Source organism: Mesocricetus auratus, unplaced genomic scaffold (genome assembly GCF_017639785.1).
Source record: "Mesocricetus auratus isolate SY011 unplaced genomic scaffold, BCM_Maur_2.0 Super-Scaffold_100014, whole genome shotgun sequence".
In the NCBI taxonomy this organism is placed as follows: Eukaryota; Metazoa; Chordata; class Mammalia; order Rodentia; family Cricetidae; genus Mesocricetus; species Mesocricetus auratus.
In genome coordinates this window covers 9,013,925-9,030,383 of record NW_024429197.1, presented here as the reverse complement: position 1 = coordinate 9,030,383, position 16,459 = coordinate 9,013,925, and the positions used below count along the sequence as shown (strand labels likewise).

The following is a 16,459-nucleotide window of genomic DNA, read 5'->3' as shown; positions in this document are numbered from 1 at the left end:
ACCCACACACATGGGCATCAGACCTACACACATGGGCATCAGGCCTACACACATGGGCATCAGGCCCACACACATGGGCATCAGACCTACACACATGGGCATCAGACCCATACACATGGGCATCAGACCTACACACATGGGCATCAGACCTACACACATGGGCATCAGGCCTACACACATGGGCATCAGACCTACACACATGGGCATCAGGCCCACACACATGGGCAACATTTTGTCACTGAACTGTATCTCTCTCCCCAATAACCGTGCAAAGCAGTTATTATACCCATTTAAAAGGGTAGAACACTAAGGTTCAAAGATGTTCAATAGCTGGCTGAACAACACAGCTGACTCTGGGCTCAAACCCAGGCCTGTCCTCAGCCCATGTTTTCTCTGCTCTCCTTTGCATGCCCCCGATCTCCTTACCTGCCAGCCAAGCAGAGAGCCCATGTGTCATGGTTGGAAGGGGGGCGAGGGTAAAGGCAGAAATAAGATCACCATTGTCTTCTTGCTTTCTTTCTGAATGCATCTGTGGTTCAGGGACCAGTCAGCTTCGACCACCTACTTCTGCAAGCAGACCCCACCAGAGAGCCAGCCCACTGAATCCCTGGAGGAGGAATGGATCCCCTTCCGTCGAATCAAGGAAGGGGAGAAGGAATTCCCCATTAGGAATCCCCAGGTAGGCTTGTCATAGTACCATGAATCCCCAGGTTGGCATAGTCATAGTACCATGGTCAGAATGACGAGGGAGGTTTGTGCCCACTGGCATTGTTAATCCCAAAGATAGGAGGAGAAAGATCACCGACCCAAATCATCATGGCCGCATTAAAGCAAGCCATTAATTAAAGCAAGCTTTTTTATTCTAGTACATGGACTGCCTCCTAAGGCAGAGTTCAAGAGGTTAGCCGTGTATATGAGGAAGACAAGGCTCCCCGCCCCCCAGAAAGGGTTTCTCTATATTGTTTTGAGCCTGTCTTGGAACTTGTTCTGTAGACCAGGCTGTCTTTGAACTCACAGAGATCCGCCTGCCTCTGCCTCCCAAGTGCTGGGATTAAAGGCATGCGCCACCAACGCCTGGCAAGACAAAGCTTTTGTAGCTCCTGGGTGGGGATTTCTAAATGGGGGATTTGGCAGGCAAAATAGTCAGGGTTACAGGAACAGAAGTTGGTCCCTTCTGAAACAAAGACATGGTTGCAAGATGAGCATAACAAGGTGTCATGGTCATAACAAAGTAGTCACAAGTTGTCATGCAACCTTTTGAAGCAAAGGTAGGGTTGCAAAAATGGTTATAAACAACTTTTTGAAGTGAAGACATGACTGCCATTTCCTGGAACATGCAGTACTGAACCATTTGCAGTGAAGGTTACAGGTGGGCATAGCCCAATCCTTGAGAAACACGTTTGATCATAACAGGAATAAACCTAGTTTGTCTTTACTATTAGGTGGCTTTTAAGTCTAAGATGGAGGCAGGCTGGTTCTGCAGCACATCCTGGTTCTGGTCATCTTTCTGTCTCTCTGGCAAATAACTGAAGTAATTATCTTACCAGAGCAGCGTTTTTTAGTTATGAGTTCTGGAGATGGCAGCCCAAGGTCAGGTGGACCTATTGCCTCAGCCCCTGGTGAGGGTCCCAGATGGCAGGGGAGGGGGAGTGGGGTATTGGCATCCCATAGTCCCTCTTCAGGGCAGATCTTCAATGACTTAAAGACCTCCCACGGGGCCCCACCTTCTAAAGACTCCATCTTCCAGTTGCACCCCATGGAGACGAGCCAATTAACATGGACCTTCAGTCAACCACAAACAAGACTTTTAATCAACTTCCTCTCTCAAAAGTCTTGGCATAGTGGGTCTGAGCTCACCACATCCATGGGAATAAATAAGGCATAAATCACAGGGCTCTTGAAGGTGACAGAGTCCAGCTTAAGCCTGCCTAGGTAGCAAGGGAGCTGATTGACTCATGTGGGTAGGAGGTAGGGAGAATGAGACCTCTGGGCAGGGGACCAGAGCATCCCTGTCTGCATCCCTGTCTCTGTATGACTCTGGGCAGGGGACCAGAGCATCCCTGTCTGCATCCCTGTCTCTGTATGACTCTGGGCAGGGGACCAGAGCATCCCTGTCTGCATCCCTGTCTGCATCCCTGTCTCTGTATGACTCTGGGCAGGGGACCAGAGCATCCCTGTCTGCATCCCTGTCTCTATATGACTCCCGTCTGCAGGCTGACTTTCTGAGCTCTTGCCAGCTCTAACTGCTGATAACCAACAGCAGGGGACGAGGCTCTGGGTGTTGTCCCCTAGTCCTCCATCCCAGTTTGAAAATTCCTGGTAAAGGATTCTTAGCCTACAGAGAAGAGACAAAAGAAAAATTCTCACCAAAAATCCATTCTTTGGTTGTTGAGATCAGGGTGGGGTGGGGCAGGGCGGGGGCAGTCCTTAAAAAGCAAGGTTAAGGGGAGAAGGGGCGGCAGCCTGTGCTGCCTCATGGGTTTGAGAATAAGAACTCTGGCAGTTCCTTCTGTTGGCAAAATGTTCTCACGTGCATCAGCTCGTATGACCATCCCGATGGCCCTGTGGGGAGGCAAGCGGGCCCACTCTCTGTGTTGTCAGATGTACCTGTGAGGCCTGCAAGGGGGGACCTGCGGTGTTTGCTGAGATGCAGTGGGCCGGCGTCCCCTCCTGTTGGGTTCAGGGGGGCTGAGGTCCTCACTGCGTGGTTGTGGGGTGCTCCCGTAGACTGGCTGTGTTGCAGGTGCACCAGCGGGCCAGAGAGTGCGTGCGGGTACTGCGGATCTTGCAGGACGTCTCCGATGGGAAGCCGGTCCTCAATGTCTTTCCTGGTGGATTGGACCTGATGACCTTGAAGGTATGGCAGCGGTTGGGATGAGCCAGAGCCACACATGCTGCCGAGAGCACCGGGAGACTTCAGACTGGCATAGTGAGACCCAGGGTCTCGGACTGGCAGCTCTGCACCCTTCCGTCCCTTCTGCAAGCTGTGCATGTGTGGCCTTCGTTCTCATCAGATTCCAAGCAAGAGAGGTAGTTGCTAGAAACCCAGGCCTGGTTCTGAACAGCGCCGGAATCCAAAGGAAAAGACTCTTAGCTTCTAGGCTGTGCCTTTGTGTAAATGACACAGTCTGCGTGGCCTGGTCTCTGTGCCAGGGGGAGAGGTTATTCAGGTTGGCCTGCCTCGGCTGTGCCACCTTCCAGGTCACAGGAGCTGGGACACCAGGACTGAGGGTCCCACTCTGCCACATGACTAGAGGGGACAGTTCCTCCCTAAGAGCAGGGTGTTGAGGACCAGTGACCTGTCTACTGTAGGCAAGTAGCCAACAGTACTTCTAAGGGAGTCCCAAGACCCCTCCTAGAGGCCATGACACTGCTCTGGCTATGGACTTGGTGGCTGGGGAGGTACAGTTTCTACCTCCTTGAACTCATGGTGGTCTTCCTACCTTAATCTCCCAAGTGCTGAAGTTACAGATGTGAGCCACCACACTTAGCTAGTTAGAGTCTTCTGTTTTTTTTTGTTGTTGTTGTTTTTTGTTTTCCTGTGTTGTTTTTTTTTGAGACAAGGTCTCATGCACCCCAGGGTGGCCCCAAACTTACTGTGTAGCTGAGATTGGCCTCAAACTCTTGGTCCTCTTGCCTCTACCTCTTGAGTACTGGGAGTTCAGGTTTGCACAACCAGGCACTGCTCATGGCACATTTTTAATTCTCATGTAATATTCCACTGTGTGAATAAGAATTCTGCTGAGTAAGGGCTCCCCACATAATCTCAGGAAGTCAGCATCATTGTCTCTGTACATCAGAGGAAGGCAACGAGTCTCGGCCCCTACAAACAGCACCTAGTTACAAGCGCGGTGGAGGAGCTGGAGAGATGGCTTCTGGTTAAGAGCTTTGGCCGAGGTCTCCTGGAGGACTCAGGGTTGGTTCCCACCCACATGGCAGCTCACACCATCTGAAACTAGTTCCAGGGAATCAACACCCTCTTCTGGCTCCCATGGGCAACAGGCACACGTAGTACATGTACATACATACAGGCAAAATACCCATGCACACAAAATAAAGTTAAAATTAAAAAGGGAGAAAAATGGAGTCAGTTTTAATCTGGGACTTTTGTTCCCAAAGCTAAAGTTTTATGTATCAACATCTGCTTTAAAAATTTTTTAAGGAAGACACATATGCCTGTGTGTGGGTAGACCCTGACTTCTAGTGGGCTTCAGTGACTCTGCTCAGTGGAGAAGCAGGTCCCCCAGTGCTGAAGTCCAGAGCCACCCAACTGAGATCTGTCCAGGTGGATCTCAGAGGAAATACGAAACCAACCAGCTAAGTAAACCTCACCTATGAGACTGAGGAAATCTGAGCATCCATTATCCCCTGTTGACAAGTGTGAAGAAGATGGCCTCTCCCACTGTCTGGAGGAAGGCAGTGTGTTGGGAGCTATCAGCCGCACAATGTATGCTCCTTCCTTCCTTCCTTCCTTCCTTCCTTCCTTCCTTCCTTCCTTCCTTCCTTCCTTCCTTCCTCTTTTTTAATCTAGAAGTTTCCAGTCTGTGGATTTTCCCTGTATGAGCTGCATTGTTCCAAAGAGCAAACAGTTGGGAGGAGCTAACATGTTCCTCTGAGAGGAATGCTAATTGCTAGGGCACCTAGACCCCCTCAGTGGCTTCATCCAATAGAAATGTCTCTTTCTTGTGTACCGCCCACAGGGTACTCTGGTGGTGGTCCAGGGATCCAGGCTCCTTTCAGAACTGGGATTGAAGCTAGACTTTTGCTCATGCTGTTAGCTAGGACTCAGTCACACGGAACTGTAAAGAAATGATCTAGCGACGTGTCTGGGGACAGATTTAGTGAGCAGCCAGCTGTGTGTTTCCGAGTGAAGTCAAGTGCAGTCACAGAGAAGGACAAGGCAGTCTCTGTACTAATACTGCTACACAGAGACACGCGCTGGGGGAGCACCTGTTGGAGAGGGGCCGTGTGCACTCCTGTTTACTTGTCTGTTCAGTGACAAACTCTTCAAGAACACTGAAGAAACTGTCACCAATTGGGAGCAGAAAGCAGGCAGCTGGTGGAAATCAGGCCTCTAGGGGTGGGAGGTTTCTCTACAAACCTGAGTTTGGAGGTATGTAAATAGTCACTTACATTTTAAAAGCTAAAGGAGCCCCCGACTGCTGCCGCCCCAGGTGCCTCTCTTAGCCAAGTCGGAGAATGGATGCCCACCCTGGGCTAGATGTTGAGGCGAGCAGGGCTTCTGAGCCAGAGTGTGGCGGCGCACAGAGCCTGGGAGACTTCCCAGCCCCTTAGTAGACATCGGTGGTGGCTTTTTATAGAACCATGCCCTGAAGGCTTCTGGGAACAACCAGAAATAGATACTTATGGAGCCATCAGAGCACAGAAATCCTCCCTGGGCTGTGGATAAAAATCAGGACAGACACACAGAGGAAGTAGAACCTGACTTGCTTTCTGCACAAGCAGCCCTTACTCCAGAGCAAAACTTGGGGGGAGGGCAGCGGAGTTCCCTGTGCTCCCCTCTGTGTGCTCTGTGGCAACCTGGAGGACCAGCTTGTGAGCAGGAACTGTTCCCAGCCGTCCTAACACCGCGGCCCTTTGATACAGCTCCTTGTGTTGTGGTGACCCCCAACCATAAAATTATTTCACTGCAACTTCGTAACTGTAGCTCTGCTACTGCTATGAATCGTAATGTAAATATTTTTGGAAACCGAGTGTTGTCAAAGTGGTCATGACCCACAGGTTGAGAACCACTGCTGAAGGGGAATGCTTCTCAGTCCGCTTTTTAGATGAGCTGTGGAAGCCAGGAAACTCATCTGTTGGGGTGCTCACAGACATTTGAAAGCCAGCTCTCAGAAGATGGTAGTGTTAGCAGGGGGATTACAGAAGTCAAGATGAGCCAGGGTGGTGGCACACACCTTTAATCCCCGCACTTGGAGGCAGAGGGAGGGGATCTCTGAGTTCGAGGCCAGCCTGGTCTACACAGTGAGTTCAGGCTGGTGAGGAGTACATAGCGAGACCCCGTCTCACAGAACAGAAACAGAAAGTCCAGGTGAAAACACCGTCCCCTGAAGGCTGTTCACACCGAAGATCAGCTGGCGACAGAGAGTCCTCTTTCTCTCTCTCTCTCTCTTTTTTTTTTTTTTTTTTTTTTTGGTTTTTACGAGACAGGGTTTCTCTGTATTGTTTCGGAGGCTATCGGTCCAGCCCGGCCTCGAACTCACAGAGATCCACCTGCCTCTGCCTCCCGAGTGCTGGGATTAAAGGCGTGCGCCACCACCGCCTGGCCTCTTTTTCTCTCGTTGCCATGCTGGGTATCAAACCGGTAGCCCTTTTTGTGCCAAACATGTTCGAGTTACACCCCAGAGATACCTTTTTGTTTTGGGTTTTTTTTGGTGACAGTGTCTCACTGTTTAGCCCAGGCTGGGCCTGAACTTGCCATCATTATGTCTTAGAACTACACTTGATCACAACGGTGTGCCGCCTTACTCCAGCCGGAGGCTCAGATGGTGCAGTCTCGGGTGGCATCATAGCCGCACGTCGTTTTCCTACAGTCGCTTCTCTGTCTCCTCGGCTAAGTTCCCTGCTTTCCTCAGGGCAGCATCGACATGAGCCGCGTGGCTGTGATGGGACACTCGTTTGGAGGCGCTACAGCTGTTCTTGCTTTGGCCCAGGAGGTCCAGTTTCGGTGAGTACCGGAGATGCTGCTGTCATTGGACTTCACACACCATTCATTCATTCATTCATTCATTCATTCACTCACTCACTCATTCAGCAGGGATGTGTTACACAGGATCGTGTTCTGAACACTGTTTGATGGGCTGGGGATTCAGTGATCAGCTAAACAAGGTCTGACTTCGAGAGACTGTGTTATTGGGGGAGGAAATTGACTAGCAAATTCTTAGCTTTTTTGCGGTGGCAGGGGGTATTTCGAGACAGGGTTTCTCTGTGGTTTTAGAGGCTGTCCTGGAACTAGCTCTGTAGACCAGGCTGGTCTCATACTAACAGAGATTCCCCCCCTGCCTCTGCCTCCAGAGTGCTGGGTTTAAAGGCGTGAGCCACCACCACCAGGCAAATTCTCAGAAAATAAACAAGCCAAGGACATGATGTGCACACCCATATCTTTGCACTCTGGAAACTGAGGCAGGAGGATCACAGTTCAAGGCAAACCTAAGCAAGACCCTATCTTAAAAAATAGAATAAAATGAAAAAACCATTAAAGGATTTTAAGCAGAGAACAGTCAATCTTAGATTTTAAAAAGCCCCCTGGCTGCTGTGTGATGGAGCAGATGAGCTTGAAGGGCTTGGGGGATGCGGTCGTGTCAGCAAAACTGAGAGACGATGGATTTGCATGAGGGTGGAGGTGGAGGATGGTGAGCATGGATGGAGTCAGATGCAACTGAGCTGCTGAGGGTTAGCAACGACTATAAGAGCAAGGAAAGGGGACGTGACTGTCATTACAGTGGAAGGTGACTGTCCCCTGCTGAAAAGGAGAAAATGGAGTGTCAGTATCACAGTACCAAGAAAGCTTGTAGGGTTCTCTGCCTCGCAGGCTCTAGTCCCACACACCAGAGCTCTGAGCTATGGTTCTGATACCTTCAAAGTATCTCGCTCTCCCCTGCTGTCCTGGGAGCTCCTGGGATGTACGGCCTTTCTCATTGATCTCTGCATCCAGAGGGCTAAGGCCACAGTAGCCACTCGGTGAGTATTGAATGAATTGAGAGATTAAATGAATGAGGTGACATTCTGCAGAACTAGAGTGCGTCACCTGAGGGTAGATCGAGGGAAGAAAATCTGACCCTTGCTCTGAGGGAGTAAAAATTCTAGAAGGTTCTTTGGGGACAGGTAACAGGTACTCCTCCGTAAGATCGTAATAGGAGGGTGTGGGTCCTGGCTTTCTGAGTTGTCAGCCCATTGGAGAGAAAGGTCCCTTTCAGTTCTCCTCTACCAAATGCATTCTTACCCGAGTTTCTTAGTGACAGCTCCAAATGTCTGCCTTATCCCAGGTGTGCTGTGGCCCTGGATGCTTGGATGTTCCCTCTGGAACATGACTTTTACCCCAAGGCCCGGGGCCCTGTGTTCTTCATCAATGCTGAGAAATTCCAGACAGTGGAGACCATCAACTTGATGAAGAAGATATGTGCCCAGCATGAACAGTCCAGGATTGTGACTGTCCTGTAAGTATGCCCCAAAGCAGGACCCAGTAGCCTGTCTGTTTTTTAATCAGCTGGGACCCCCTTCATGTCTTCTAGGTTATCTAGAATTTTCTGTATATTCACAGAACATCTGAATATTGCCAGAATCCCCATATCATAATTCCTATAGGATTTTATATGTCTCTCTTCTCCAATGAGCCCCATCCACAGAGATTGCTTCTACAGTTTGTGTAGCTGTGTGATAGGATTTACTTAGTAATTTCTGGAAAATGGATGTGTTGGGTCTGGGTGGATTCCTGTCATCTCTAGCCTCCTATGGGAATTTTACTATTTTTTGAAGACTTGGGTAGCATATGCTTTGACAATTTGGGTGGATTTGTGGAATGTCCGTGGATATCCAGTTCACAGAGGTTATCCTAACAGGCTGAGCCTGTTGATGCATGCTGGTAATCCGAGCACATAGGAAACTCAGGCGGGGGATGGAAAGTTCAAGGCCAACCTGGGTGTCAGCATGAAACCCAAACCAACCCACTTATATGCTGGCCAAATAACCCACATTGTCTTCACCTGATCGCTGCACAGTAGTCGCTGCACTTTCTGTGACGGATGTTTTCTCTAGAGCAACAGGGTTTCACAGCTTAAGCCACGTGGGAGGCATGTGGCACTCAGGCAGGCCTGAGCCCTGCCCCGGGTAAGCCAAGCAGCCACGCACCAGTGTCTACTTCAGAAAGCACAGCTAGCCATGCATTATGTGCCTTGGGAATCATCTAGGCAATTGAGTTTATGCCATGCCAAGCCCCCGAGCGGTGGCTTCAGTGGTGACTTCTGAGGGTTCCTCTCCTGCCCATCCTGACCCAGTCCCTCCTTTCATTTTGATTTTGAGGTCTTGAGGGACAGGACTGCAAAAATGTTTCCCCAGGCCAGTCATATTCGGTCACTTGTGATCTGTAGGGAAGGGACAGGGCACACAAAAGGAATTTAACTATAGGCAATATAGTATCGTTTCAAAAATATTTTTATGACTGAATACCTTTAATCCGAGCACTCAGGAGGCAGAGGCAGGTGGATTTCTATTGAGTTCAAGACCAGCCTGGTCTACAGAGTGAATTCTAGGACAGCCAGAGCTACATAGTGAGACCCTGTCTCAACCCACCCCCAATATTTTTAAAGATTTATTACTTTTATTTATTTATTTATTTATTTATTTTGGTTTTTACGAGACAGGGTTTCTCTGTATTGTTTCGGAGGCTATCGGTCCAGCCCGGCCTCGAACTCACAGAGTTCTGCCTGCCTCTGCCTCCCGAGTGCTGGGGTTAAAGGCGTGCGCCACCACCGCCCAGCTACTTTTATTATTTTATGTGTATGAGTGATTTCCTGCATGTATGTATCTGATACCCATGGGCCAGAAGAGGGTGTTGCCCTCTTAGACCTGGAGTTACAGGCTGTTGTGACCTGCTGTGTGGGTGCTGAGAGTCGAACCTGAGTCCTCTGCAAGAACAAGTGTTTTTAAGCACTGATCCATCTCTCCAACTCCAGTATGTTATTTTTTAAAATCTAGTGCTGGATATTCAAGAATCCAGTGCATTTTTCATTCTACACATACTTTTTTCATGTGCCTTAAATAGTACATTAAAAAATCAGTCTTGGGTTGGTAAAATAACCCAGCAGATAAAGACAACCTGCCATGAAGCCTGAATGTGGAGTTCTGTTGCTGGGACCCACAGCACACACGCGTGTGTACGTGTGCGCACACACACACACACACACACACAGACATATATATTGAGACAGATACACAGCACGCGCACGCGGACACAGACACACACACTCTGCACACAGAGAGATTCACAGATACACACACACACACATAGACATATATACTCGGACAGACACACAGCCGCGCACAGATTCACACATGCACCAATAAATAAATACATTTATTTTTTAAAAATGTTTTCCCACATATTAGGTATTTCAGCATTTAGATTTTCCACGTCACATTCATTTGCATTATGAGTAGTTTAAGTCAGTAGGTGTCCGTGGAGTATTTCCGCTGTGAATTAAATATGTTTACAGGGCTCGGGAGCAGAAGGCCCTGGTCAGTCTCCACTACCACAAATGAATGAGTGAATGAACGAATGATCTGATTCATTTACAACCAAACGGCTTAATCCAGAGCCCATTTTTCTGTGCTCTCCCTGCTGTGATTGTTTAACTAAAAGCAGTTGTTTTCTCTCTCTGTTGACATCATGGCACAGTTCTGGCAGTGAGGTTAAATGTTTCATGGCCTTGGGGTCCCTGGATAAAAGCTGTGATGTAATAGGAATGGCTGGGGTGCTTCAAGGTGCCTAAAAATGGCCCAAAGTTACCCGTTAGGGGGGTTTGCCTTCCTTCCCTGTAGTGTCAGGCATGGTGACCTAGACACTGAGGCAGGCACAGCCAGGCACACCTCGGTTCAAATCCTAGCTCTGTCCAGTGTCACTTCGTTCTTCTCAGACTCTATCACAGGGGAAAGTACTTCCCCAATAAGGTTGCTGGGAGAGTTACCCAAGACTCACGGGCAGCACCTTGTACGCAGTAGGCGCACACACATGCCTGAACTGGGTGCACACGTCCTGACTCCACCCTCCTACCGGCTGTTTCTCTTTCTCTCCAGGGGAGCTGTTCATCGGAGCCAAACTGACTTTGCCTTCGTGACCGGCAACCTGATTGCTAAATTCTTTTCCAGCCACACTCGTGGGACCTTGGACCCTTACGAAGGTCAGGAGGTTATGGTGCGGGCCATTTTGGCCTTCCTGCAGAAGCACCTTGGTAAGGAGACAGCTGGGGCTTAGGGAGCACACATGGGGCCCCTTGGGTGTCCTGTAGCACTGGCATGACGAGGACCCAGGAGAGTCATGGCAAATGGAAGCTTGACACAGCAGCACAGGAAAGTCACTTACTGAAGGTTTGCCCAGCGAGGCCCTGACTTGGCCTGGTCACCTAACCTTCCCGAGCCATGGTTTCCTCACTGTGACAGTACCTTTGCCTCTCTTCACTCCGCCACCTTGGCCCCCAAACTTACCATCACTTTGTGCATTGTGGGCTCTTAATGATAATAATTGGACAAATTTTATGTAAGTTTTTTTTAAAGAAACCAAAAATGGAAGGATTGTGACCAATATCATAAGTCACAGACCAGCTAAATGAGTGGCAAAGCCTTTTGAGGTCACTACCCGGAGAAGCTGGGAATTTGGATGTTTGAAGTGATCTCGGTGTTGCTGAGATAGCTCTGTGGGTAAATGGTGCTTGTGTCATAAGCCTGAAGACCTGAGTTCAATCCCTAGAACCTACACAAAAGTACAAAGAGAGAACGGACTCCACAGAGTTTCTTCTGACCTGCACACGCTTTCATGCACAAATATACAAATATTGCAAAAAGAAAGCTAATGGTCTAATTAAAGCTTTTTAGTCCACAAAGACTAGAATTTTATTTTACCTCAAGGGGAAACAAGTGAACTGGGTGGTGGTGGCGCACACCTTTCATCTCAGCATTCAGGAGACAGAGGCAGGTGGATCTCTGTGAGTTCCAGGTCAGCCTGCTTGACATAATTAGTTCTAGGACAGCCAGGGCCATTACACAGAGAAACCCTGTCTTGAAAAACAAACAAACAGAAACAAAAAACAAAAGAAAGGAAGGAAGGAACTCGGAAGTTTGTTTATGAGGTGTGCCTGGACCCAGTGAGTGACAGAGTCAAGGGATCATTGCAGGACGGTTGTGTTTGTTGGGTTTGTTGTGTTTTTCTCTGCTCCACAGGCTCAGTATGTGTCTTCCTGTTTCCTTGTCTTCCTCTGCCTCTTTCATTCTCTTGTTTGTTTGTTTTTCGAGACAGGGTTTCTCTGTGTAGCTTTGAAGCCTATCCTGGCACTCCCTCTGTAGACCAGGCTGACCTCAAACTCACAGAGATCTGCCTGTCTCTGCCTCCCGAGTGCTGGGATTAAAGGCTTGCGCCACCAACACCCGGCTAAGCCTCTTTCATTCTTTCTGTGCTCTTTTTTTCCTACCCTGAAGCGTCTGTTTGTTCAGTCTCTGCTTCCTCAGAACTTGGTTTAGCTTATGCCACCAGCGACTGGTTCTTTCTCCTGTGGGTTCAAGCTCTGCTATTCACAGTTGTACCTGGTGGGTAACTTTGGGGGTAGTGACTTCATTTTATTTGCTTATGTATTTACTATGATTATTTCTTAATATTAGATTCCCAAGAAAGGTACTTGGTTGTGTCAGCTCACATATACATGCACGCACATACATACTCACCCCCCACACATACACACTTGCCTGGACCACTAAGGCTTGAATTGTAATCTAACAGCAAGATCTGATATCTTACTACACACACACACACACACACACACACACACACACACACACACACTTGCCTGGCCCACTAAGGTTTGAATTGTAATCTAACAGCAAGATCTGATACCTTACCCCTCAACACACACACACACACACACACACACACACACACACACACACACACACACACACTTGCTCTGAATGTCCCAAGAGCTGACCAGAGAAGCCTCAGGTAGCCATGGCAGCTCTTTTGTTATTTGTGGTCACCTCTGATGTGCTCTGTTCATTAATCTAATGGCCATGGGACCTTCAGTGATTCCTTGTTCAATTCCCCCATGCACTCTGTTACCACTTTCCTTTGAGTGCAATTTGTCAGTGCCTCTTTTAAAGAGAGGTGTCCTGACTGGAACACACTACCCTAGACATGGTCTGGGCTGCACCTGGCCCAGCAGGAGCCTCCCCTCTGTGCTCAGGACCCGGGTCTTCCCCTGCATAGCCTGGGTACATTCATGTTTTCCACAGTATGTGCAACCCATCTGGTTCGGGTTGTGCTTATGTTTATGATATGCCTGTTCTACTAAGAGTGCATTGCTGCTATGAGCCAAACTTGCATTTCTGTTTATGTTTGCTCATTTACCTTGCAAATTATGAGCCAAGAACTGTTCCAGCATGAGTTTAGAAACTTGTAGGGGCTCACAGAGACACACCCTTTCTCCTGACAAAAAGGGGTGGCGCCACCCCCAAGACTTGAGTGGTTCCTGCTCCCTGGTCCTCAGCTGCACCTACTGTTTCCCCTAGGCACATGTCCTTATAGGAGTCCAAGATTAAAGATGACAGAGCAGGCTGGGAGTGGTGGCACACATCGTTAATCCCAGCACTTGGGAGGCAGAGGCAGGTGGGTCTCAGTGAATTTGAGGTCAGCCTGGTCTACATAGAGAGTTCTAGGCCAGCTAGGCCTCTGTCTCAAAAGAAAAGAAAGGAAAACCTTGAAGGTGACAAGGGAGCCTGCAATGGTGTGACCAGCTCCCTTTGGTAGCAGACAGTTAAAGGGAGGTGGCAGGAGTCATGACTGGAGGAAGCTTGCTGGAGATTTAGTCTGCCTATGTCGAGGTCACTGCTGTAACCAGTACTTGTCACACTCAGTACTCTAGAGTCATTGTCTATCATGCCGGATTCTGGAGGTGGCCCTTTCCAGTAGTTTTTTTTAATTTAATTTATTAGCTTCCTTTTTTCCAACTGAATATATTAAAGCTTAGAAGAGGTCGGTAATCTATAATTTGTTCAAGGTTATCTGGTTCTGGTGACAACGCCAGCACGCAGCCCCACAGCCCGTGCCCTTCACTGGTGAGCCGCAGTGTCGTGGTACACACAGTGTCTTTGACCACAGGCTGCTTAGGAGGACCCCAGGGATAGACCTGACTGGAATGAAGGAAGAACATCCAGGGAAGGGTCTGCCTAACAAGGCCTTCTCACTTTGGTCTTGACTGATGAAGAGAGGCCTTAGTGAAGGAAGGGACAGGGGTCTTCCCTGGTAGTGTTGAAGAGGGAAGGGGAGAAGTGGGCAGAAGTCAGGAACAGCGGCCCATAGGTTTGCTGAGGGGGGGTTGGGAATCTGACACCTCAGTCTGTGAGGAGTCTGCTCTAGGTTCTAGGCAGGAGAATGGCATGGTTGGACAGGCTTGCAGTCTGGATACATGTAAAGGATGGTGAGTCAGAGAGTTGAGAACCAAGAGTGTGTGTAGCATGGAGGCTCTTGTGGTAACCCAGGGGTAGCATGGAGGCTCTTGTGGTAACCCAGGGGTAGCATGGAGGCTCTTGTGGTAACCCAGGGGTAGCATGGAGGCTCTTGTGGTAACCCAGGGGTAGCATGGAGGCTCTTGTGGTAACCCAGGGGTAGCATGGAGGCTCTTGTGGTAACCCGTCTGAGAAGAGAAAGCAGAATCTGAGTGAAGACACTGTATCTTTACCAACTGGCTTTACAAAGAAAAGAAGCTTCTAGGCGCTTTGTCACTAGGGAACTAAATAGGCCAGAGGTGGCTCAGCATCACCTCTCAGTGCTTGCCTAAGCCTCCAGAGCACAGCCGTGATGCTGCCTTCCCAGTGAGGTCCCACCCCTTCCTGCTGACTACCCACACCTCCTCTTCCTTCTCTCTGCCCCCACCTGCCCTCCTGGAAGGTCTCACTCCTGTTGTAATTTAAGAAAAGCAGCACATGAGAGAAAGACAGGGTTCAGGCAGAGGTTTTTTGTTTTTGTTTTTCCCTAGGGAAAGGGTAATCATAAAAAGGGGGAACTGGAGGGAGGAGACCAGCTTCAGAGGACCGGAGCAGCAGGAGAGAGGAAGGAGGGGCAGGGCAGGGGCAGACAGACAGGGAGAGGGAGTCAGGGAGAGAGAGACAGAGACATAGAGAGACAGAGAGAGAGACAGAGACAGAGACAGAGACAGAGAGAGACAGAAACAGAGACAGAGACAGAAAGAGAGGATGGGAAGTGGGCAGGGCCCATAGGAGGTGCTCTTAGTAGCTGCAGTTGAGGGCGTATCCTTTCAGAACCCCAAGGACAGACCAATACAGATGCCTGAATACTAACAACTCCCCCTCTTCCTCCCAACGCCTCCTCTTCCTCCCCACATCTCCAGTACCTCCTCCTCAGATCTGTCTCTTGCTGAATGCCTCTGTCTCCCACTTTGCTCAATGGAAGCTACAGCACTTCCACGGCCTCTCAGGGCCTGCCTGTGTAGGCCCAGCTGTCCAGACTCCTGGAGCTCCCACCCCAGCTGCCTGGGGGGCCGCCATACCCAGTCCTTTGGGTATCCCAGACGTTCCTCTCTGTAGGATGCCCCAGGGACCCCGTGGAAGCTTCTGTGACCTGCTCTGCAGTGGTTTGCCTAATCCTGCTTCCTGTTTGTGCCATGCAGACCTGAAGGAGGACTATGATCAGTGGAGCAACTTCGTTGAAGGCATCGGACCAGCGCTCATCCCAGGGGCCCCACACTATCTGTCCAGTCTCTAGCAACAGATGGTCACTTGGAGGTCGCTCCAGCTGAGCTTCCAATTAGGAGCTGCCCATGGATTCTTTTCACAGATTGAGAGGATGTAATCAGACTGCTGATTGGGCGACTGGGCCCTTTGCTCTTGGAATCGTTGATCTTAAACCCACCTCAGAACAGAGTGCATCTCACTGACTGATTGAGAAGCTGAATTTAATTTTTTTTCTTTTAGTCAAGGACTCATATCCCAGACTGGCTTTGAATTTACTGTGTGAGGATGACCCTCCTTCTAAGGGTCACTATGCCTGGTCTTTATTCAGTGCTGGGGATCAAACCTGACTTGAGTTGATGACTATGAGGTACCCCCACTGCCCCCATGCCCCACACTCCCCAACTGCCCCCACTGCCCCCACACCCCACACTCCCCAACTGCCCCCACTGCCCCCACAAACTCCACACCCAGTATTTTTGGTGTCCAGGTGCTAATCTCAAGGAAATCCCATGAATCCATGGTAGCTACTCTGACCTGACCTTACCGTGGTTTACCTGTAAAGGTCAGGCCACTATAGTAATTGAGCCACATCCCCAGTCCTTGGCAAGCTAACTTTCTGAGGCTGAGCCAAGAGAATAAGGCGCAGGGTGGGACTGGCAGAGACCGAGACCCATGGAGCCTGAATGTGAAGACTTGACTGGGTGAGCCAACTGCCTCATCGGGGGCTAGTGTTGCCTCTTGAGTGCAAGCCATGATGCCAAAGGCCAGAAGGGGAACCTTAGGGCCTCCAGCCCTGCCTGGTATTCTCCACCTGCCCCCTGGTGAGGTACAAACACTAGGTAACTCTCTGGTTTCCCACTGTATGAGAAACAGTAATGGGCACTTCGTTCTGTTATACTTAGGAGCCCATGTGGGCAAACAGTATTGTCCTCAGAACACAGAGAAGGACATAAACACAAAGGAGTCCCTCAGAAGCTAAGTGCCTTTG

General features: G+C 49.5%; 1 protein-coding gene across 2 annotated transcripts in view; it reads left to right on the top strand.

Moving 5' to 3' along the window:
* Pafah2 (platelet activating factor acetylhydrolase 2) overlaps positions 1–16,459 on the top strand; it is a 31,607-nt gene that overhangs the window by 14,235 nt on the left and 913 nt on the right. For both annotated transcript variants that reach the window (XM_040756382.1, XM_005079585.4), the window contains exons 6-11: positions 541–679; positions 2,744–2,857; positions 6,597–6,688; positions 8,007–8,177; positions 10,813–10,967; positions 15,408–16,459. The exon at positions 15,408–16,459 is cut by the window's right edge and continues 913 nt beyond it. In XM_040756382.1, the coding sequence (XP_040612316.1) occupies positions 541–679; positions 2,744–2,857; positions 6,597–6,688; positions 8,007–8,177; positions 10,813–10,967; positions 15,408–15,502 (766 nt within the window). In that variant the 3' untranslated portion in view covers positions 15,503–16,459. The remainder of the gene's footprint in view (positions 1–540; positions 680–2,743; positions 2,858–6,596; positions 6,689–8,006; positions 8,178–10,812; positions 10,968–15,407) is intronic.